The sequence below is a fragment of the Acartia tonsa genome, chromosome 7 (assembly GCF_053477335.1).
Source record: "Acartia tonsa isolate MP-2025a chromosome 7, ASM5347733v1, whole genome shotgun sequence".
In the NCBI taxonomy this organism is placed as follows: domain Eukaryota; kingdom Metazoa; phylum Arthropoda; class Copepoda; order Calanoida; family Acartiidae; genus Acartia; species Acartia tonsa.
Window position 1 is genome coordinate 36,596,438 of NC_137266.1, and position 26,007 is coordinate 36,622,444.

General features: G+C 36.2%; 1 protein-coding gene across 1 annotated transcript in view; it reads right to left on the reverse strand.

Moving 5' to 3' along the window:
* LOC145324520 (uncharacterized) overlaps positions 1-22,327 on the reverse strand; it is a 41,289-nt gene extending 18,962 nt beyond the window's left edge. The window contains exons 1-5 of the mRNA XM_080167104.1: positions 22,244-22,327; positions 20,567-20,625; positions 20,034-20,060; positions 5,619-5,700; positions 5,047-5,093 (exon numbers count right to left, since the gene is read on the reverse strand). Of these exons, the coding sequence (XP_080023230.1) occupies positions 5,047-5,093; positions 5,619-5,646 (75 nt within the window). The 5' untranslated portion in view covers positions 5,647-5,700; positions 20,034-20,060; positions 20,567-20,625; positions 22,244-22,327. The remainder of the gene's footprint in view (positions 1-5,046; positions 5,094-5,618; positions 5,701-20,033; positions 20,061-20,566; positions 20,626-22,243) is intronic.
* Positions 22,328-26,007: the final 3,680 nt, after the last annotated feature.

The window sequence follows — 26,007 nt, forward strand, 5'->3', positions numbered from 1 at the left end:
CGAAGCTAGAGTATAAGCCACCACCAGCAGTCTACACACACCATGGTAAGCGATACTACCATAGCTGCGGTTCGGCCACCGCCGAAGTTTCTGCCGACCCCAGCCGAGCGGGAGGCCCCCTTGTCTCAAGGGCAGGACCTCCACTTCCCCTGCCACATCAGGGTGAGGTTCCCTACTCCTGACCCTGCCCAGCATGTACAGGTTGATGCCATGGTAGATTCTGGCAACCGTGTACCAGGGTCTGCTGTCATTTCTGAACACCTCATGCACGCAATGGGCGTGCAGCAGATGTTGGTTCCAGACAACACCCAAATCCTGACTGCTAATGAGGAAGGGCAACCCCTTCAGGTAATTGGAAAATTATATGAATTATATATGGCAGTCTCACACACTCTTATACTCCATCTGTACCACGTGACTGTGGTACGGAATCTCTCACACCCTCTGAACCTAGGAGGGTACTTTCTCAAGGAGTTCGGAACTAGGCTCTGTTTCGACATGCAACCCCCCTGCTTGTGGGTGCGTGGGGAGTTTATCCCACTCCGTGGCGTCCCCATAGACCGGGAGACAGCCGAGAGAGAGCTGAGTTACGAGGGGCCTCTGCCAGGCCCACTGCCAGAGCAGCCGCGTGTAGTCGAGAAAGGCACGCACTGGGTGGATGCTGCGCTGAACGCCCACAGGGGGACCAACCTGCTAGCCATGGGAGTGCCCCCAGTACCCAAGGTGCCTCTGGAGAACCTGCCAACGACGTTTCCCGAGATTTCCAGCCCTCCAGAGCCTATCTTCTCCGCCAACACCTTCATCAACGGCCAGCCGTGTCCACCTGGCCCCCTCTACCTGGGGCCCCCAGCAATCCAACCGGCCAAGTCCGAGCCCAGGCCCGTCAAGTCGCGGTCTGATGCACTCGGAGCCACGCCCAGCCCCCAGGAATCAGCCTCTCCCGGCGCCGTGCCCGTCAAGTCGTGGCCGGACGCCCTCGGAGCCACGCATGGCTCCGATGCCTCAGCCTCTCCCGGCGCCGAGCCCGTCAAGTCGCGGCCGAACGCCCACGGAGCCACGCATGGCTCCGACACCTCAGCCCCTCCCGGCGCCGAGCCCGTCAAATCGCGGCCAGTGGCCCCCGGAGCTGAAGCTGACCCCGTGCCAGCCACTTACAGGCTAAGTGCTATCACTCCAACTCCGTACAGCCAAGAGGGTGGTCTTGCCTGGCCGCGGTGTCATGGCTGTCCCTGTTGAGCTAGTGGGACACCGTACCAAGGATGCCATCCAACTATCTGCCCCAGAACAGAGGTTTGGGGAGTATCTTGTCATCCCAGAAGGCCTGTATGCGCACAGGCCTGGCTCCGCCAGCGTGTTCCGAGTGCTGGTGGTAAATGAGGGAGAGATGCCGCTCCTGCTGAACGCCGGCCTCCCCGTGGCTGGGGAGCTGGTAAAGCCCGACATTCTGGAGGTCTCCGACAAGCCTCCCCCTCGCATCCATTCGTTCCAAGAGCCTGTTGAGCCCCCAGACATGCAGCAGCTGTGGGCAGCCCTTGAGATGGAGGAGAACGAATTTCTGCGCAAGGACCCCCTGCTCAAGAAGGAGGTCTGGACCATGTTGTCAGAGTACAGGGATGTCTTCTCAAACTCTACCCCCGGCTGCACTGATGTAGTAGAGTTGCAGCTGCGCCTCAAGCCAGGGACCCAGCCGATCCGCCAGAGATTTCGGGATCTGAACCCGCGGCAGGAGGCTGAGCTGGAAAAACAACTGGACACCTGGTTGCAAGAAGGAGTCATAGAGCCTTCGGACTCAGCCTGGAGCAGCCCCCTGGTGCCTATCAAGAAGAAGGACGGGAGCACCCGCTGGGCCGTCGACTATAGGGCCCTCAACAAGTGTCTTGAGCTGGACAGCTACCCCTTGCCCAGGATCCAGCAGCTGGTAGAACGAGCTGGGGGACACCGCGTCTACAGTGCCCTAGACGCGGTGGCTGCGTACTACACCATCCGAGTGTCTGAGGACAGCCGGCCCTGCACCGCCTTCACCACCCCCCTTATACCAATGGAAAAGGATGCCCTTTGGCCTAGCTACCGCACCATCTGTCTACTCCAGATTTATTGCAGGGGTCCTTAACCCACTGGGAACGGCCAACCTCCAGTCCTATCTTGATGACGTCCTGACCTTTCACCAAGACACCTGGGCCCACCTGGCTAGGCTCCGGGAAGTCTTGGAAGCCCACCGCAGGGGAGGAATCCGCCTCAAGCCAGCCAAGACCAAGCTGTTCCGAGCCAAAGTAGACTACCTGGGCCACACCCTCAGCCGTGAGAGGATAGCCATGCAAGAGGATTATATTGACCGCATCCTTGACTGGCCGGCCCCCATCACCCCCAAGGACCTGCTGGCGCTCCTGGGGTTCTTTGGCTACTACCGCTTGTTCATCCCCGAGTATGCCGACCTCACCTACGAGATGAATCGGCAGAAAACGGCCAAGACACTGACCTGGACAGCCGAGATGGAAGCCCAGCTGGTACAGCTCAAGGACAAGTTTCGCCAAGCTCCCATCCGAGCGCCACCCAGGTTTGACTTACCAGCTGTGTTCCAACTCACCACAGACTTCAGCAGCCGCGCCATCTCTGCCATACTCAGCCAATGCCAGGACGGCAAGGAGAGGCTCATTGCCGCCGTGGGGCGCAAGACAACCGACCCCGAAACTTGCTACCCGTCCTGGAAGGGAGAGATGGCCGCCATCATGTATGGAATTCGGAAATTTCACGGTATCTTGTCCTACCGTAGTTTCCAGATCAACACTGATTCCTCAGCCTTGCTACAGATGAAGTCACTGAACACATCCACAGGGATGGTGGCCCGCTGGCAGGAGGAGCTAGCGGCCCTAGATTTCACTGTCTGCCATCGTCCTGGCACCCAGAACACCAATGCTGACGCCCTCAGCCGCCGGGAGGATGATAATATGCCGACAGCCACCGCCGAAGAATTAGCAGAACAGGCTGAATACCTCCACACCCTTTGCCAGCTAGGGGAGCCCGCAGCTGGCAGACCCTCCGCAGCACGGCTGGATCCGGCTCGAGTCTTAGAAGCACAGACCCAGGATCCCCTCCTGCTCCGTGTCCGCCAGTGGGTGGCCGACGGAAAGGCCCCAACTAAGGCTGAGCTACGAGGCAAGGAACGGAACGAGCAGCAGTACGCCAGCCGCTTCGCAGCCCTGGGACTCGACGAGCATGGCTGCCTCACCACCACCGACCAGACCCTGACAGGGGAGAGGACAAGATACCTGCTGCCTTCGGCCCTCCAGCAGGACGCGTTTTTCCTGGCCCATGGAGCCCCCATGGCTGGGCACTTTGGGATGGACGCCACTATTGCCCGCGTCGCCATGCATTTCTGGTGGCCCAACCTGTCCTGTGACGTCCGCCTGATGGTTCAGACTTGCCCTGAGTGTGTACAGAAGGTCACCAAGGAGAGGCTGAAGTTAGGAATACACGTGCCCTCCCGACAGGGGTATCCACAGCAAGTCCTGTTTATTGACCTGGTGGGGCCCCTACCAGAGACGCCAGCCAGGAACCGCTACATCCTCACCTGTCAGGATGGGTTCAGCCGGTTTGTCAGCCTCTACGCCATCCCCAACAAGCGCACTCTCACGGTGGCTGAAACCCTACTGCACCGCCACCTGGCCACGTTCGGATGTCCCCTGAAGATTCACTCCGACAATGGGATGGAGTTCACTGGAAAGGTATTCAAGGAACTGGCCTCCAAGCTTGAGATTGGTCTGACACATCCACCGCCCTACAACCCGCAGTCCAACCGGGTGGAGAGGTTCCATCGGACGCTCAACACAGGCATGCGGCTGTTCCTGGATAGAGATGACAACAACTGGGAGCCACACTTGCCTGCCATCGCCTTCGCCTACAATACCAAAGCCTGCAGATCCACGGGCGTGACCCCTTTCCTGGCCTACTTTGGGAGAGAGGCCAAGCTTCCGGTGGACTTGGTACTCCGGCTGCCAGACACTGAATATGCCTCAGTCCCAGCCAACGTCCAAGCCCTCCTGCAACGATACCATGCCGTGTACGCCGCAATCCAGCAGCGAGAGGAGGGAACCATCTGAAGGAGCGCGGCCGCTTACGAAGGCACGGCCAAGTACGAAGTTGGAGACCTGGTCTGGTATCTGGCCCCCCGTCTGGTGCCAGGGAAGTCAGCCAAGATTACCAAGAGGTGGACTGGCCCTTGGAGGGTAGTGAGACGAGCCATGGACGTCCATTACGTCATCAAACCTGCCTCTCCAACAGCCAAGATCTCGGAAATCACCGCAAATACACCGGAGATGTCACTGCCCAGCAGATTCCAACAGACATCCAAGGCGATCTGGACGGCGACGAGGACGCCACTGAGCTGCCAGCCGGAGCTGCGGCGCTGCCAGCTGGTGAACCAGGACAACTTCCAGTGTACCAGCCGGCAGCCGCCGCCCCACAGCCTAGCGGCCAGGATCGTGACCCGGTAGAAGAGAACCTGCAGCACCAACCCAACGAACCACCGCTGCCGCCGCCAGCCCCAGAACCGCCTAGGGATGCAGTCTGGAACCCTGATGCTGACATGGAGCCCCTGCCTGCCAGCAGCGAGCCTACAGGAGAAGAAGCGGCCACTCAGATGGAAGTGGCGGCCCCAGAGGGTGAAGCTGAAGCGATGTGTCCCCTACTGATGACAGCCGTCCCCATCCGAGTGGGAGCTAAGAGGCCGAGCAACCTGGACCAGGCAGGCGCCCCCATGGAATTCTACGCGCCTTCCCCCCTTGGGAGCCTCTAGAGTGAGCCTAGGCCTCCGTGTTTAGTTACCAGCCAAGACAGAGCTAGTCCTGCAAACAAGGCCAAACTTCCAACGACGGGGCCTGGCTGTCGCCAACCCGCGGCTGAAACGCTTCGGCTTACCACAAATGGATAAAACAGATGCAAAAAATAAAAGATTAATATTCAAAAGATGGATAGGACATAATAAATATATAAATAAAAAGATAAATAGAGATGTTGTTAATAGGATAGATAGATAAATAGGTATATTACCTTGTAACAGCATAGACAGAACACCAGGACACCAAGGACTAGTAGGCCTAAATAGTAGATAATTTTTTAGAAAAGTGTTATTAAGCATTATAGAGATGGATTATATTTATAAATACCTAGAATTATTCACAGATAATCTGAAAGGGTATATTTAGTTTCATAATGTAATCTATCCTCACTTTACCTAACTATTCTACTATTTTAACTACAAATCTACCTATCTACCATTCCTACATACCTACCTGCCAACCTAAAAACCAACCTATCTACGTACAAAACTTACCTACTACTATAAGTACATCTTTCGCTATGTAAAATAATTCTGGAACCTAATATTTCTCTACCTACCTACTATCATACCTACCTATCTACCATACCTACTTACCTATCTGCCAACATAAAAACCAACCTATCAATCTAAAAACTTACCTAATACTATAAGTACATCTTTTGCCATGTAAAATAATGCTGGAACAAAATGGATTTCTACCTACATACTAACATACCTACCTATCTAACATACCTACTTACCTACCTACCAACCAACAAACCTGTCAATCTAGAAAACTTACCTACTACTATAAGTACATCTTTCGCCATGTAAAATAATGCTGGAACCTAATGGATTACTCATCAAGGAATATTAGTGGGCACCTGAAAAAAATAACAATAAATTGTAACACATCAATAAACAAGGACTATTATTTTTATAAGAATCATAGCAATGACAGGCTATTGAAGAATTCTGGTACAAAACACAAAAAAATTATTTAAAGTTCTGTCTATAAGCAGCTCAGCAATAACATAAAACATAAAAAGAGAGCAGTCGATTCTTATGCAGTAATCGTAAAAATTGAAAATCGGCACATTAGTACCGCAATAATCATTTAGAATACAGCATCGTCGCAGCGTCTCAAACTAAAAATTTGTTTTGTAAACATTTTATTTGTACTTATATTTAAAATTTATTTAAATATCTTAAGAAAAAGAATATGCTAGTTTTTTCTGTGTGTTATATGTGTAAGGACAGAAACCCTATAAAAGCATATACACACACATACACACACACAGACTCTCACACACACTCACACACACAAACACGTTTGAGAAAAGTATAAAAATGAAAAAACGTCACTTAATTTCAAATAAAATAATTAGAATTTATTTTAAAATTGGTTTATGAGCAGAGAATTTAATGGATAAGACAATAGAAACTAAATTAATGTATGCACCCAATGATGTTAAATAAAATTACATATTTTTTATAGGTTAAAATTATAGCATGAAAAGTTTGGATACCGCAGGTTTTAACCAAACAATCAAAATTTAAGAAAAGCTGAATGTAAGATTTTTTTTTTCAAACCCCTAATAAAAATAATTTGAAAATGAACAACTTTGATTTTGTAAGACAAGCAGACAAACATTCTTTAGTTGTAGAGTAGCTGCGCCACTAATTGTTCATGTTGTTTTTGTGTTATTTAGTAAAGATTACTTAATCTTTTTGTCTATCTAGATATCAGCATATTAGACAATAGGCAGCTTATGATAAATATTATATAGAATATACATTCGGTATTTTTGTATATACCATTGAATCTTTGTTATATAGATTATACATTAGGTATTTTTGTATATACCATTGAATCTTTGTTATATAGATTATACATTGGGTATTTTTGTTTATATCAGCTTATAAGATAAAAAGCAAAGAATAAATCTCATATAGAATAAACATTTGGTATTTTTGTCTATCAAAGATATATTTATAGTAGACAATAACCATAGAATAAATATATCATATAGAATAAACATAAGGTATTTTTGTCTATCAAGATATCAGTATTTTAGACTATAGTCAAAGAATATATACTTTATAGATTTTCTATGATAATAACAAATATAACGCATGGGGTTTAAATTCTACATACATTTTTCTATGTTATGTAATTGTATAATATGATAGCATCCATACTTAATGGTGTATTTGTTTATAGGCTTTATACATAACAAATATCCTTTAAATTACAAGCAGAATAACTAAAAAAGTTTCAACCGTCTAGTACTTTTTGATTGGTTGGTTCCAAACTTTTTAACCAATGTACAAGAATGACAACATCCATAGAAGCAAAGCACAACAGTTAATGAGATTCATACTGCCTAATTTTCATGGAAATCACCTTTTTAAAAATTATTTTAATAGGACAACTACACGATAAATAAGTGTATGATAATTCATCTTAAAAATCATTATGTTTAAACTGGACATACAGAGGTTTTGGTAAAAATTATAGAGTTGCTACACTTTTTTTTAATTGCACCTAGCTGCTTAAAGAATTATCATGCAAAGTTTGAAGTCTATAGGTTAATTCTACCATACTCAAATTAATAATAATTTTTGAGGTTAGTTGAGCTCTTGGGGACGAAGCCCAACTGTCCTACTTTTGATTCCTGTGACGTAATAAAACTGAGGGATTATCCATCTCTTTTTTAGGGGTTTTCTTTCCCACTTCTCCTCTCATCTCCCTCATTTTTAGGACGTCACAGGAATCAAAAGTAGGACAGATTGGGCTCCGTCCTCTTGGGCTACAAAAAAGGGTGTGGGGGTGGTTATGTATGGCCCACTAGTTGATTTAAGGGATCATACCCTGCTTTATATTTTCAGCTATCAACATAACTTATACTCTAACAAATACATTCAAATATCAAAAACTTTTCATAGATTTCTTAAAGCAAAACTGTCTATAAAGAGATTCTTATGTCAGTAAATCACCAATAATCAGATTTCATTTAATTGGCATTTAATAATATTTTTAAAAAATCACTATCAATATATTTTTAACAGTTAACTTAACGCTGGCTTTACATACATAGTACAACAAAAATACATTGAAAATAACAAAAAATAAATAAATTGTTTTATAACTAAAGGCAAATATTTTTTTGTCTTCTTAGACAGAGCGAATACTCCCTTAAAGCCTCTAGTTGCACTCTAATAGAAGATTTTTAAAAGTAAAATAAATTCAGGGGGGGGGGCTTTCATTTTGTTCTAGTGGTGATTTCTCTTATGGGAGTACTCTTTCCCAAAATATATTTGAACCTTGCCTAGACCTAGACAAAGCAAAAAAGGAGAACCTTATCGGGGTTTGCGAGCTCCATAGTATAGACAGTTTTATGGCCAATAGAAATATAATTCTTTTAATGCAATATTATAAACTAGCGGCTTCGCCCCTGGCCTCTAGTGGCTTTGCCCCAAGAGGTGATCAAAATAAAAATTAAAGGAAATCTTCAGCAAAAAAAAGGACGAAGGAAATCTTTTACAAAAAAAAGAAAAAAAAAATTAAAAAGAAAAAAAAATTAAAATTAAAAAAAAAATTAAAAATTAAAAAAAGAAAAATAAATTTTTTTATAAAAATTAAAGAAAAAAATTAAAGAAAAAAAAATTAAAGAAGAAAAAAAGTAAAAAAAAATAACAAAAAAAAGTAAAAGAAAAGTAAAGAAAAAAATAAAGAAAAAAAAGAAAAAAAAAATATGGGGGGGATTTTTTTGTTTTTTGGGGGGTTGGGGGTGTCCCACCCCCCAAGAAAATAGCTTAAAACCACCACAGGACCAATAGGTATATACCCTCAAGAGTAGAATCCGATCGGTTCAGTGGTTACCGGGATCTTAAGCTTCAGACGGACGGACAGACAGACAGACAGACATCGTACTACTTTGTATTATTGATAACAAACCTTTTAATTGCACGACCCATTATTGGAGTTTTGATTATGAATTATGGTAGGAATGCATCATAACCCTAAAACATCGGGAATGGGAATGTGTGTGAGTGGGGGGGGGGGGGGGCATCAGGGTTTTTATTTCTCATTTTCTGTAAGTTAAGGATACAAAGCAGGTATCTAAAGGGATAAGACAATGGCCGATAAATGATGCACATCCCCAATGATGATATACAACGTTTCCCCTTCCATAGATTAAAATAAGTGGTTGTAACATTTAAACACTCAACTTTATAAGCAAAACTAATCAAAATTCACAAAGCCCCCAAAGTTGTCAGGGCAACGAATAAGAAGACGTTACTATAAAACTTTGGGAACTAGTGTAATAAACAGCCCATTGTCCCCTCTCTCTCTCTTGATAGAAAACCTTAATTAAATGACTTCTTTGGTTTAGCTATCCCAAAACAGACCCTAATTATTGAGGAGCTACTCTAATAAAAAAAATTAGCCAAACCCGATAATTATATATCCAATAATAATAATAATAATAAAGATTGATATCCGGGCAGGGAGGGGACATTTGGGCTACTAGTCTCCAAAGTTATATAAATTAACGTTTTCTTATTCGTTGTCTTTAAAACTTTAGAGAATTTTGTTGACTTTGATTGGTTGGTTAATTTAGTTGAGTATTCAAGCGTTTCAACCACTAAATATAATGTACAAATGAGTTATTTTTGTGTATCATCATTAGGGATACGCATCAATTTATCTTATCCCTTTAGATCCCTGTTGATATCAATATTTCTATATTTTTATTTACCTTATTTATGCAATAATAATATTACAAACAAAGAACAATTATGTTCATAGGCAGCAGTAATTATCATGGAGGGATTGGACACTGGACAGAAAATTTCACTGATACCCACAGTTTTAAAAAAAAACAATGTCTTATTTGTCGGCTCTAAAAGTAAGGGTACTTTTATTAAATTTTGATTGGTTGGTTCCTAATTAGTAATGTCCAATCTTTTTAACTAATGATTTTAAACTACAGAAGAGTGGATACTTTGTTTATCATCATTGGGGATGTAGTATATCAATTTATCGTCCATTGTCCTATTAGTGGCTAAAATTACTAAATGTTTTGTTTTAATAGTTAAGTCAATTAAAGATTTAAAACAAATATTAGAATGACTCTTAAAAGTCAAAATTTTCCATTTAAGTATCTAATGCATCATATGGATACACAGACAGACATTTGTTTTAGGATAGAGTAGGTTCGCTACAAAAACAATAACATTATCGGAAAAAGACTTGTTTTATATATACTATCCTATTATTTTAAGTAGTAATATTTTTTGTTTGTTTGTTTGTCAGTTAGTAACTCGGTAATCACTGAACCGTTTTAGTTCTTAATTTTAGGGAAGGCTATCAAAATTTTAAATATAAATCTAGAGATGGTTTAAGGCTTTTTATTACTTTTAAATTTAAGTCTTTGGATGTTTTAAAGCTATTATATTGTTCTTCCTTCTATAGATGTCATATTGTTCCTTCTCTGTTTAATTTTTGAATATAATTGTACATACATCGTTTGGTAAATGCTATTAATAAGTATATTATCAATAGTATCGCTTTTTTTGTAAGCGGAACGAAAAAGCCTCCTATAGTTTTCATAGATTTTTGTCCTCTACTTTTTACTAAAAATAAAACAAAAAATCATTATTCTAAGATATGCTTGACAGGCGAAAAAAGTGGCTTAAGATGGGGTGATAAAGGCCAATACACAGACTAAATTACCAATAACAGGTCAATATACATTTTAATTGACCAATGGTAGGCCAGTATGACGCCATTTTTATACACACCATAAAAAGCTTTCTACCATGAACTGATATGAGGGAATGAGGACAGTCTGACAGTATAACGGACTAACTAACTTTTGTAGTAGATTCGTTATCAAGGGATGAAGGGTTGGCATCGCGGTGATCCTTTTCCAAATGAAGAGATTATTTCCATTATTCTATGTTTATTCTGCATTGCAGTAATATCAGATTCAAAACCACACAAAATCAACCAAAACAGAAACCGAAAAAATCTTTGAAAACAGAAACCCAAAAATCCGTGAAACGTTGGGAGGGAGGGAACATTGGGATGTAAGTTCCAGTGGTATCCAAAGTATTAAAATATCATTCGTTGGCTAAAACTTTGGTATATAAGATTTTAATTGAATGGTTCCTAACATTTAAACAAAAATAAGGGTTTATTTTGCTTATCATCATTGAGGATGTATATAATTTTTCCCTTAAGATTCCTAGTTAAATGAAAAGAATAAATCCAAAAGACAAAGCCCAAATTGTGTTAAAATTGTGTGACGTAAAAAAATTAGGGAGATGAGAGAAGAAGTGGGAAAGAAAACCTCTAAAAAAGAGATGGATTATCCCTCTTTTTTAAATTACGTCACACGAATAAATTTTGACACAATTTTAACACAATTTGGTTTTTGTCAATCCAAAATATAGCAATATCAATATCAAATACTATACTATAGTCAAACTGCTATAAATAAACTATTCAAGTTTAATCCCAGGGATATAAATGGATAAGACAGTGTATGATGAATTAATATACGACCCTAATGATGATACAACATAATTACCCCATCTTTAGATTTAAACTATTGGTCAAAAAGATAGGAGACTGTCAGTTTTAACCAATCAAACCAGAAAATGTAGGACTTCTAGCTAGACAAAGGCTTTAATATTGGCTAATTTATGGAAAAATAGCTGAAATACGAAAACATTATTCGAATGTTATAATATATCTTATGAATAAAGCTTAACTAATAGCCCCTACACAATATAATACAAGCATATTTATATTCATATGTAGCGCAGCAATACAAAAATCAGTTAATTTTTCCATAGGAAATAGTCTAAAACCATACTTGGTTGAATAAAAATAGTAGAAGGATGAGACAAGCCGTTTAAAAGATCTTATTACACATTCTTAGTTATATAGTAGCTACGCTTTATAAATATGAATTGAATCTTATATTATCTTAAAAGGTAAACAGCATGGTATAAGAGGTTAGAACCATTATAAAGACATTAATATCATTACAGTTTTTCCAGTATGGCTTCCAAACCGATGAATATCCGCTGGATTAGAAACAGTTCCGGGCTATACTGAAATATCATGTACAATATCGTATTACAGACAATTTTCTACGAATAATGAAATAAAGATGATAATATTGATAACAGTTTTGTTAGCCCGGCCGGTCCTTTGGCCTCTGAAGGCTAAGTAAATATTTAATCTATGTTTTAGGTATTAAATAATTGATCTATTGTTATTAAACCTAGTCAATTTAAATAAACAATGATTAGGCATAATTCAGTTAGCAAAGCAGCTTTTTAATCCTAACCAAAATTGTCCACAGGTTTATATTTAATTTTTATAAAGAATTTAGCATACCAAGTGTTAATTCGATAGAATCCCGAATGATAATACACGAATTACCCCTTCTGTAGATTAAAATTAGTAGTTTGAACGTTTGAACACTCAAGTTAATGAACCAAACAATCAAAATTCACTAAGGTCCCTAAAGCTGTCGAGCCAACAAATAAGAAAACGTTATTATAAAGCTTTGGGGTCTAGTGTAATTAACAGCCCATTGTCCCCCCTCTCTCTGTAACAAAACTGTTTTTATAGTATTTTTTCTGTTTTTTTTTCGCCTGTAGAAAAAAAACAAAAGCGTACAATTATTACTACACATATTATGTAATAAAAACAGGTAATGATAATTGCTTTTTAATTATAGTATTTTTATCAGTTATTTACTTTGAAAAATGTTATAGGAATGATTATCTACAATAGCAGCCGAGCTTTTGATTTGAATACGCCAAAATGCAATATTGTATTAGAAAGGGAGAAGACATTGTCTTTTTATTACACTAGTCCCCAAAATATTATTAAAACGATTCTTTTTCTTTGATTAACAACCTTGTGGAATTTTATTAAATTTTGATTGGTTGGCTCATTAGTTTAGTGTCCAAAGAATATCTTTTTTTTGGAGGGGGGTGCGTAATTAACAAAAGTCTAAAAAGTGACAGTTGCCAAACAAATCTTAGATACAGTAGTTCTTAAAATCTTAATGGTCAAATACAAATACACTAATGCATATATCTGTGAAAAACAAGATATAATAGCAGAGACTGACAAGGTTTGATTGAGGAGACGCTACGCTACTTAAAAAACAAATTGTGTATAGTACATACATTAGGAAAATTAATAATGATATTTTTTAGTAGCGAAGCTACTCTTAATTCTGGTGATTGTTCTTTATTATATTTGAACACAGGTATTATTGCTCAATCGAAAGCTAAGAAAGAAAAAGAATGAAAGATTCATAGAAAGAAAGAAAGAGAAAGAAGAGAGATTGAGAGAGAGAGATTGAGAGAGAGAGAGAGAAAGAAAGAGAGAGAGAGAGAGAGAGAGAGAGAGAGAGAGAGAGAGAGAGAGAGAGAGAGAGAGAGAGAGAGAGAGAGAGAGAGAGAGAGAGAGAGAGAGAGAGAGAGAGAGAGAGAGAGAGAGAGAGAGAGAGAGAGAGAAAGAAAAGAGATTGAGAAAGAGAGAGAACCCAGATAAATTAATATATAAATAGATAGATAAGAAAGACATAATTACAACAGAAAAACATGAATAATTACAAAGTAGCTTCGCTTATTTGCATAAAAAGAAACGTACGGACGTACCTACCCTAGTAATATATCAGCTACGCTGGAAGCCACATTATCATTAACTTCACATAAACATATATCACTTCATTTTTGGCAAACATTAACTCGTACCCAGCTAAACTTGATGATATTAAGTTGACCTATCACTCACATTAGCTTTGAACCGTTACTAATTCGACATTATCCTAGTAATGAATCTAATGATCTTCTAGTTAATTATCCTAGTAATAAATCTAATGATCTCCTAGTCAAAATATGTTTTTCTTTTCAGGGAAGTTTCATAAATGTTTTTTGGTTGGTTTTAGCCCATTTCCTGATCTACTCCCGCCCACTAAAGACTAGGGGCGTAGCCGCTAGTATATAGTCAAAGGCTTTGCTTACAAAAATGCTTCTTAATATAAAAGGTTTATACTATTTTTGGTTGAGGGTACATCTACAAAGAGAATTAGCCCCTGGGAAAAATTGCCCATTTCCTTTTTTTACTTTTTTTCTCTTCCTACCCCCCCCCCCTCCCACACCCCAAAAAAAATCAACCTACCTACCAACAAGTTGACGGACGGACGGACATTATACCCTAATTAAAAATAGCTATGCAATTAATACAGTTTGTTGATATAATTATAAATGTATTTAATGCAGGGAGGTAGGGGACAATGGACTATTAATTATCCAAGTACCAAAGGATATATAACTACGTTATCTTAATCGTTGGCTCAAAAACTTTGGGTATATTCTACAGAAGAGGTAATTCAGTTTATCATAATTGTGGATGTATATCAATTTATCGCCATCTTTGTCTTATCCCTTAAGATCCCTGATTTTAATGAAATATAATAAATTTCAATACATTTATCAAACTATCTATTTATAATTTTTATACATTTATATTACTAATTATTGTGCAAAATAGGATAAATATGTCAATGAGTTGCGCTGCAATAATAAATTGCTGCAGTTTATTACATAAAAAAGAAAGTAAATTTTGTGAAATTTCTTTAAAAATTATTTGTTAGATTTTGATACTCTGGAGGAGATACTTATCGGCATACTCCAAGGCAGCTGTCTGGGCGTATTAATGTTTTTGATATTCATTAATGACCTAGACAGCAGCTGCAGAGAAGCCATTTTTAACCTTTTCTGCGATGACACCCTAATCTTCTTAAAATCTGACAATTTCACAAATTTAATCCAAACAATAAATAGAGTCCTACCTCAAGCAAATGACTGGTATGCTGCCAATAAATTAATCATAAACTCCTTAAAAACAAAAATTATCCTTTTTAAAACTCCTAGACAAGTTATTCCTGCAAATGAAATTGACCTTCTTAATGAATTTCCTGTTTATATTGATTCTAACAACTATGGGGAAAGGGATCCTGGCAAAATTGTCAAGCTTGATAAAGTCGACTGTAACCATGAAAATGAAAAGAATAGATGGGCTAAGCACTTAGGTATTAGGTTAGATTCTAAGTTGAAGTTTACTTATCACTGGGGGGACCTTCACAGCAGGCTGCAGCGCGCAATCTTTAGCCTCCGTGTCATGAAGAACGTGCTCGACATGCAGCATCTTAAGATGCTGTATTTCGCGTACGTACATAGCATTATCGAGTATTCAATAATAGTTTTTACAGGTGTAACTGACGGACAGGCAAGTATTATACACAAACTACAAAAAAAGTGTGCTAGAATAATCACAAACAGCTCCAGCACTGCACACAGTGCTCCTTTGTTCAAACAATTGCGTATTTTACCATTCAAAGAGCTGAGAGATTATAATATCATGCTTTTTATGCATAAATATATTAACGGCCAACAGCCGGACATTTTTGATAATACTTGGCAATATAGACGTCAATTACACTCCTACAACACACGTCATAGAAATGATTTACATGTGGACAGTACAACAAGAAATTTTATATTCAATTTACCTTTAATTCAATTTCCAATAGTTTATAACTCTTTACCAGAAAACCTGAAAACTATCCAAGATTTTAAACTTTTCAAAAAAAGAGTTTTTAATTACTTACTAAATAGAATTGTGTAAAATGTCAACCACAAATACGTTATTTTAACTTGTTTTAATTTAACTTTCATTTTCACTTTCTTAGCTGCATTTGAATTAAACTTAAATTTAATTTTTTATGACGTGTGACAGATTAATATTATTCCAATCAATTTATTGACTACTTTTTAGTCATTCTTAATTTATTTAACTCGAAGCTAAGTTTGTCCGGGGGCAGGGATTGCGGGTTGCGGCGGCGGATGGAAGAATATTCTTAATATTCTTAGTTTTATAAACTAAATTCCTGGTTATAATTTATCTTTCCTTCAACTTAAGCTGTTTACTAATTCTTTCTGTTTTAGGGGGTTGTCGTGAGCAGGGACTGCGGCTTAATGCTATGGGGTTGGTTGGAGAGAATTGTGGTGAGTGACTCCAGCCGCGACAGTAGCAGCGTTCTATGCCATTTTTCCGAACAAAATGTGTTATTTTTCTCGCTTGAAGACTTTTTGTCCTTGTTCTGTCAAAATTGAATTTTGACGCAGTTTTTTGTTGCAACAAACAACACGTTTTGGAATATTTAATTTTGAATATTCTCTGTTGCATTCATGAATATTGGAACTCTTCCAATTTTCAAATTTTGTTAATTTTATTCGTTTATTCTTCATGACACATGATTTTTGACGCATAATTGTTCGAACCTTGGCAGGTGGGGCGCGGCAACCCGAGCGGGGGGGGTCATGGGCACACTTTTCTTCAACTCTTCTACGCTTGAATATTCATGAATATTCATTGAATATTCGTTTATTAGGATCGGACCAAAATAAAAAACTTAATCAAAGCCAAAAATTTTCAAATTAATTTATTCTTTATGATTTATTTCAATTTTAACCTTTCTTTTGTCCATATCACTCAAAACTATTTCTCCATAGCGTGGTTATTAGCGTGGTTACTGCAAGCAGAATTCTCTAGGTACCTATTCTTAAGTTTTTTAAGACTTATTGACTTTTTAATTTTATTTTTATTTTTTGTTTACTTTTTTATAAATAGGTACCTAGTCCTACTGAATATAGACGTATGGGATAAATTATGGATTGTTATTACGAGTTGCGCTTCTATCTATTTGATAACCTTGTTCCTTGGTCCTAGGACCAAGGAATTGTATTAACTTTACTATTTAGGAATCACATTTGGAGGCATTGCGCGGCGGTGGGGGACAACCAAAGACGGAGGCGGACAGACTTCTGGGGGTGTAGCAAGCATATTGAAGCATAATTGCGGAATTTTATCATTATTGAACTATAACAGCAATGTTCAAATTCACTAGTCCGACTATGCCGGCCAGCAATAGCGCCTGAACGTCATCAAGGGCGTGCTCCAGCCTTAGGGCTACGTACTGCACCTGGCTAGTCAGACATGGGCATTATCCGCTATCATTATTAAATTGTTTAGTCAATATTATCGCTAATAATATGTCATAATGATTGGATGGGAAATAAAAATAAACCATCATATAATTATAAGTAAATGTGATAATATGTAATTAAATCATATATAATAATCTAATATTATCATTAACATGTATTTTATCATGTAAAATCTATCATTTTATTTTCCCGGTGGAGGATAATTGTCCAAGATCGGGGTTTGTCGGATCTATGGTTAATAAATTGAATTTGAATTTGAATTTGAATTTGAACAAGAGTTGTTTCATCCTTAGCCTCTAGAAGAGGGCTGTGGAGATCAGGAAAATAGTATAAAGCCCCATTTAAGACATTTATGAAGCTTTCATTAAAAGTTTAATAAACTTTAGTTTAGATTATTAATAAATCGTCCAATTGATTTAATTTTTTTGACGCCTTGTTTCTAAAGATCTAGAAAACAATAGTATTCAATGGGCTCTGGGCCTCTTTTTGATTATTTTTTAATTGCTTACTAATGTAAATTTTTCATCATTAATGTATATTTGAATTGAAGAAAAAACCATCAAATTAATAAGTTATTGGTTAAAACATGAATAAAATATTCTAATTATCTAAAGCAATACTTTTATGATAAATACGTTAACTTCAAGGATCTATATTAAAAAAACATTTTTTGTTGATTTTGACTTTTGATTTTAATATTTTATCAAACCTCTAGTGGGTTAAATGGATAAAACTAAAAAAGGCAGATTAAGGACGTCCAAGATTTTTTGTTTTAGGGGGGTAATCTAATGTATTTTGTTTCAAAATTTTCAGAGGGGTAAAATAAGAGGTTTTCAATGATTTGAAGGGGATAATTTAATGTATTTTTAAAATTTTGAGAGGGGTAAAATGAGGGGTTTTAAAGGTTTGGGGTGTGTAAACACCCCTTCACCCCTCCCCCTCTAAACGTCTATGCTTGCAACAGAATATTGTAAAATTAAATGTTATACATAATTTTGTACCACTTATTTATACAATTATCTAGCAGGGTTAACTAGTGCAACATTAGCTACATAGACATAGATCTCATGGACATAGCTACCTGACCATAGATCTTTAGTAATCTATGGGCTTAGTCTTAACTCCTTGATACCTGGCTCTAGATCTCTAATAATCTATGAATCTAATCTTAATACTTAGCTACATGACCTTAGATCTCTAGTAATCTATGGACTTAGCTACCTGGCCCTATGTCTCTAATAATCTATAGACGTAGCCTTAATACTTATCTACCAGGCCCTAGATCTCTAGTAACTTATGGACTTAGCTACCTGACCCTAAATCTAATGTAATCTATGAACTTAGTCTTAATGCACTTTTGCCAGGAATACAGGGATAGAACAATAGGTATTTATTTCTTCAATTTAGCATTTCTATCTTTAAATGGTTTTAATAAGAGATCTTAAGTGGCAACTTTTAGAAGAAAATGAATTTAGTGAGTGGATGTTTTTTTTATTTTAATTGTTTTATTTTAAAATATTTATTAAAATATTTTTAAGGTTATTTTAAATACTTAAATTTTCATTTTCTTATTTAGTAAATTCTACTATTTTCAACTGCACAAAAAAGTAAATATGAGTGGCTGCTTTAGCTTTCCACCCAAAAATAGTTAGACAAACTAAAATATTAGATTTAAGGTCTTTTCCCTAACTTCCTGAATTTTGTAAAAGAGGATATATGGTAAAGTTTGTATATTTGTTAGGTAGTGAGAGAGAGAGAGAGAGAGGGAGAGAGAGAGAATGAATTAGAGAGAGAGAGAGTAAGAGTAGCTAATACATTATACAGTAGTGGAGATAAACATACTTTTCTTCTATTTAAGAGAAGCATCTTTTTAATGAAGAAATAAAAGGAGATTTTTTTTATAGGGAATCCACATATAAATTTCTAGCCCTCTGCTGAGCAAGGAGGGGATTAGAGATCAACACCAGATAGAGAGAGGGGACGATGAGCTGTTTATTACACTAGTCCCTAATTTTAAGTATCATCATTGTAGATGTACATCAATTTGTCGGCCATTGTCTTATCCCTTTAGATTCTTGGATCGACACACCTAATTCGGCCCAAAAAGGTCCAGAAGTGGCCCATTTTTAAAGTAAAGTGAGCACTTTCAACCACTGCACTTTTATATATATACTATAGTATAGAATAATATTACAGTAGTATAGGATATACAACTTATTTCTCATACAAACAAACAAATTTTGTCCTTCAAAATAGCAGTTTTAGTGACAGAACTTTAAAACATACATCATTTAATGCTTAAAAAGTTTTGGAATATTTCTTATATATCCAATTATTAGAAATTGATAAAGAGGGTCATTTTTTGCTTAATTCCGTAAAGGTGGGTATCAAATGCTCTTATTAAGTCAAAGTGTTATTAATTATAACCAAATGTATATATATGAAAATTACGGAATCATGCGAAAAAAATAATCCTCATTAATATATTGAAGTAGTGCTATTCCAAAATTCTGCTAAATTGTTGTAATACTTTAAATGCAGTTTGAAATACACATTCGAGATACAAAGTAACTTTAATCATTTTAAAATATAAATTTTATAATTATGATAAAATAAAAGCCAAAATTTTGGGTAAATATATAAAATAAGTCCACAAGGCCATAGAAATGCCGAGAGAGCATTGAAATTTTTTTTTTGGTTTTGTGCAAGAACCTAATACTAGATGCTTTTTTGATAAAAATAATAATTACAACGTCTAGAAGTAGCAAATCACAGCAACAAAATTAAATTGGCTTTAAAATCATATGGACTTAAAAGCAATGCTTTATAATTTAGGGAACGAATCATATAAATTTTAGATGCTTATCTTATGTATTATACAAAAGTATAATGTTGTTTACCATCGAACCCTTTTGATTTATCCTGGTAGGAAAGCTTAATTCAGGTCCAATTAGGTTTTTAACTATCTTATTTGTAAATTAAAAATATCCCTTGAGGCTAGGGGTGTTACAGATTTAAGTAACAGAATGTCTTTCTGTAGCAAAGGATTTGAAAATTCCTTCCTTAGTTATAGAACAGCTAAGCATTAATAAATAAGTTTTACCTGTTTTATTTTGAAAAATTATTCCACCTAAATTTCATGTTTCTTTATATCAATAAACTAGCGGCTGCTCCCTAGCATAGCATTTAGTGGAGCTGTATTCAAAGTTATAAGGAAAAATAGCTTTAAACCTTTCCAGAACTTCACGGCTATTAATGAAGATAGAAGGTACAGGTTATTTTTTGACGGTCATGCTACAAAATACTATTTGATTTATAATAATCTTTTCCAGTGTGGCTTCGGTTAGATTAATATCCAATGGAAAACAACCCGATGTCATCATGTATAACACCGTATTAAAGACAATTTTCAACTATTAATAAAATAAATATTATGAAATTAATACCAGTTTTGTTACACCAGGCCTTCGTTCCCTCGGGCCTAACAAAACTATTTTTAATCTTAAAATTTATCATGTTGATATCCACAAAAAGTTACTTAAGATACGATGCGATACATAACATTAACTGATTCTACCAAAGGATTGCCCTATCCTTATATCCCTATTTGTACAGCTGATGCTAAGAGGAACATGCCTAAATTATTTTTGTTGTGTAGAGGGTTGTTCACTTGCAAAACTAATAGGAACATTCAACTAAAAAAAAATAATTTATTCAATTTTTGTTAATAATAATGTTATAAAAGTAACAGAATGTCCGTCTGACCCCGTATATGTGTTTCTCGGTCCTAGGACAAACGCAGGAGTCCCAAACGTCGGAGTCCCAAACGCAGGAGTGGACACTTAACCTAACCTAACCTATTTTAGACCATCTTAAAGGTTTTTTAAATGCCTGCGGGGGGCTCTTATTTGTACATTCATATCTTAACCTAACCTAATCTGTATAGAAATATACTTAATTAAATTAACATTTTAACACTCCTGCGATTGTCCCCTCTGACGTTTGGGACTGGAACCTGTTTGTCCTTTACAGTGAAATTTCTTATAAGTTCATTTAAAGTTTATATTTTTTTTTGGGGGGGGGGATGTTACATTCACCCTCCCAAGAGATTTCGCACCTAGAATTTACCCTCCTACCCCATATTTTTCCTTTTAAATCTGAAGTGGAGGGTAGGAATGCTTTGAGAGGTTGAAGTTTTACTAAAAAGCGGGTAGCGAGATCTTTCGGTGCAAACAAACACACAAACATCCTGGTACTTGACCTTGAAACTATAAATATAATGTGATTCTTAAAAAATCCAATTAAATAATTGGTTGTATTTGGCCCATTAAACAATGAATCAATAGAACATTTGTTTCTTTTGGTTTTGGTCCATAGCGGGGAGGGAGAGGCCATTTGGAGTAAAATTAATCTATATCCTTCTACAATTTACTATAATTAGCTGTTCTATTCATGGACATATTTCTCCTTGCTTATTTGTATTTTTTTTGCAAATTTTTCTGTCCGTCTATCTCTGATAGTGGCCAAGAAAAAGTTATTTGTCATAATTATGTCAGGCTATATACACAGGGAGAGAGAGAGTTAGAGAGAAAGAGAGAGAGAGAGAGAGAGAGAGAGAGAAGGGGGGGGATAGAGTACAAAAGTAGAGAGAGAGAACAAAGGTAGCTTGAATGAGAGATAGAAATAATTATTTCCAAAAACCTAAAAAGGACAATTTTGTCCATAAGCAACATTTTCAATTACATGATCAGAAATAACAATTTATAACATGTATTCAGGGCTCGGCAACCGCGTGTCAGCCGCCGCAACTAAGCCTCAAAATTTAACCCGTTTGGATGCTTTGAATAATTTGTTGAGTAGAGGGATTGCCATATTTGGAACAGGTTTGGACTTCCAGGTAAATTTTAAAATTAAAACAGGTTGATTTCCCTGAGGATTACACTCGGCTGCTTAGCCCTCTGCATGTATTGTCATTAAAGTGCTTGAAAATAGTCAATAAAGCTAAATAGAGGTTACATCCAGCCGTTTTAGATATCTTTAACGACATATTTATGTTTAGTAGATTAGCTCCTAGAGAAGGGTGTGGTTTAATCAACCATTCTCCCCTAAATAAGAAACATTTAGTTTTGCTTATAGAAAGTTGTTTATTTAGGGCCAAATCTACTTTCGCACGGGGTTTATATACCCCACGCTAAAAAGCCTTAATCCTGCCCTGAACCCAAACAAACGATCGTCCGAGCTATTTTCAAGATTTTAATGGACATACCGACAGACATCCTGTTACTTTATTATATAGATTAATTATCTCCATACCTGGTTGTAATATTTGTTTGATTATTATTTTCTACTTCGTTATTTTTTATTTTCATTAATATTTATTTTATTCACTGCCTCACTAAAATAGTATATCTAGTTTATTCATTTATTTATAGATAGATAGACTTATTTAGAAATGAATGGATAGATAGATGAATTTATAGATAGATAGATTGATAAGGGAAATGTTTATTTTATTCACTGCCTCACTATAATAGTATATTTCGTTTATTCATTTATTTATAGATAGATAAATGGATAGATAGATTGATAAGCAAATATTTATTTTATTTACTGCCTTACTATATTAGTATATATAGTTTATTCATTTATTTATAGATATATAGACTTATAGATAGATAGATAGATAGATAAGTTCATATATAGATGGTTAGATAGATAATATAATAATTATACATCTATTTATTCATTTGTAAATAGATAGATTGATAGATAGAGTAACTATTTATTATTCTATTAAGTAGATGAGTGAAATTTGTTTAGATTTATAGATAGACCATTAATCTTATTAGATATACAGATAGATAGATATAAATAAAATAGAAACACAGATAGATAGATAGATATAAATGAACTAGATATACAGATAGATAGATAGATATAAATAAAATAGATATACAGATAGATAGATATAAATAAACTAAATAACTATTCCTGTAGTTAGACATTAGCGCCAACTGAACGTACATTTTAATATAAATTAACCTTTTGCTATTTTTTTTTATCTGAAAAAAGTTAAGTCTGATATACATTTTTAAGCCGTTACTCTAAAACTATAATGTTTGTCTGTCTGTCTGTCCCTTCCCTCTAATATTAGATTCTTGGCTGGATTTAAAAGGTTTCCTATAACTAATAAATTGGAAATCTACTCTATAAGATACTATATCCATTTAATGGTTCATTTTCCCTAGTCAAACTAAAAATATATGATATGTTTTATTTATATTGTATATTGACTATAATTGCAGGTTTTAAACTCTTTTTTTTATTAGGGAGGGAGGAGACATTTGACTGTAAATCACACTGGTACCCAAAGTTTTTAAATTCTATTCCTCAACTCAAACACTCTTCGTATTTTTATAGAAGTGTAATTGGTTGGTTCCAAATTAGAAGTGTCTAAACTTTTCAACCAACGATTTTACTGTACAGGAAGGGGATCCCTCCTTTTTTATACTAAATTAAATTATAGAGTTGCTACGATTCTAAATAACTATTATATAATCCTTATGTAATTTATATTAATTGGGAATTTTAGGAATTTATGTGTCATTCAAAACTGCAAAAATATTTTCGTCTGTCTGTATTTTTTTGTCCCTCAAATGTATCAACGTATCTTTAAATTCTAAAGATAAGATTATATAAATTACCAAGTTAAGTTTAAATGCTAAATATTATAAAAAAATTTTATTGAACCCAGTAAAAGTGTCGGACTGATTATGACGTAAAAAAATAATTAGCCAATGAGAGGCCACTATAAATTTTACCATTGGTCAATAATGGCCTCTCATTGGCTATTTTTTTTTGACGTCATTATCAGTCCGACACTATTACTGGGTTCTTTTAATTGTGGTGGGTTGGGGGGGGGGGGGGGGGTATCTTTTTCATTAGCCTAATTCCTAAGGGGGGTCATAACCCATGTGTGGCTTATTACGGAAGTACCCTACTTCTGCAGTTCACAATAAACCAAATGAAAAGATAGAAAATCTACAACTAATATCTTTTAGGAAGAGTTGAATCAGTAAATTATAATCCAGGAATTGTAATTGTGAGTTTATAATAATTAAAGGGAAGCTTAAATCATCCTCAATTGACCTCTCACTGAATGCATTAAATAATTAGTAAATATTTAGCTAACTTTTATTTTTACCAGTTTTGGAAAATAATACACAAATTTTTATATCATTTTATATTAATGTATTTACCTTAAATTGCTATTAATATAATTCATAAAAGTATCTTCTGACATTTATAACAATATGACAATAAAGAAGAAAAATATATAAATTAATCCAAAAGACTTTTTTTGGTACTAGATATAAAAGTATCTTGTTTTTATGAATTGACGCCTTTCTTAAAAGTAGACGTTAGTTAAACAGTTTAAAAGATATCAAAAAACATACATAAAGACAAAAAAAACATTGTTATTTTGTTTAACCATCTACTAAATTGTAAAAAAATAATGTTTTTCCAACCATTTTCTAAGCAAAAAAGTTTTTGTTTTGTTTCTAAAAGTCTACCAAAAAGTTTTGTGTCAACAATAATTAATAGAAATAAAAGTTTAAATGTACACTCCCTAATGGGGCCAATAGGAACGCAGTGTAGAAACAAGAGGCATAATTAATAGATATAAAAAGTCTAGATCTACAATCTCTTATGGGGCCAATAGGAACACAGTGTATAAACAAAAGGCATAATTAATAGATTTAAAAGTCTAGATCTACAATCTCTTATGGGGCTTATAGGAACACAGTGTATAAACAAGAGGCATAATTAATAGATATAAAAAGTTTAGATGTTCAATCCCTAATGGGGCCAATAGGAACACAGTGTATAAACAAGAGGCATAATTAATAGATATAAAAGTTTAGATGTACAATCCCTAATGGGGCCAATAAGAACACAGTGTATAAACAAGAGGCATAATTAATAGATATAAAAAGTCTAGATCTATAAACTCTTATGGGGCCAATAGGAACACAGTGTATAAACAAGAGGCTTAATTAATAGATATAAAAAGTCTAGACCTACAAATTTTTGTGGGACCAATAAAAAAACAGTGTATAAACAAGAGGCATAATTAAAAGATATAAAAAGTCTAGATCTACAATCACTTATGGGACCAATAGAAACACAGTGTATAAACAAGAGGCATAATTAATAGATATAAAAAGTCTAGACCTACAAATTTTTGTGGGACCAATAGAAACACAGTGTATAAACAAGAGGCATAATTAATAGATATAAATAGTCTAGATCTACAAACACTTATGGGGCCAATAGGAACACAGTGTATAAACAAGAGGCATAATTAATAGATATAAAAAGTCTAGATCTATAAACTCTTATGGGGCCAATAGGAACACAGTGTATAAACAAGAGGCATAATTAATAGATATAAAAAGTCTAGACCTACAAATTTTTGTGGGACCAATAGAAAAACAGTGTATAAACAAGAGGCATAATTAAAAGATATAAAAAGTCTAGATCTACAATCACTTATGGGACCAATAGAAACACAGTGTATAAACAAGAGGCATAATTAATAGATATAAAAAGTCTAGACCTACAAACTCTTATGGGGCCAATAGGAACACATTGTACTGTATTTTAAATTAAATTGGTACCCAACGTTTCATAACCACGTTATCTTATATGTCAGCTTAAAAACTTTGGGTACTTCTAATTTTTGAGTTTTTATTGTTTGGTTACAAACTGGATGTGTCCAAAGTTTTTAACCAATAATTAAAATATAAAGAAAGTGTACTAAATGATCTCAATAAATGCTGCTGGATTACATGTTTCTCCTTTACTTAAGAAAGCTTCAAATGAATCTGAGCAGAAACATAGGGTTTATATTAATATTTATCCATTAAAAGGATTCTTATAAAATTTGAGTACAACTTAAAAAACAATGACAATGTCCATAAATAGAGCAGCACGAACAATCAGAAAAAACACAGTAAATTGTAATACAGTAAGATAGAAGAAAATGATTGTGAAACACCAACTCTCAGGCTAGC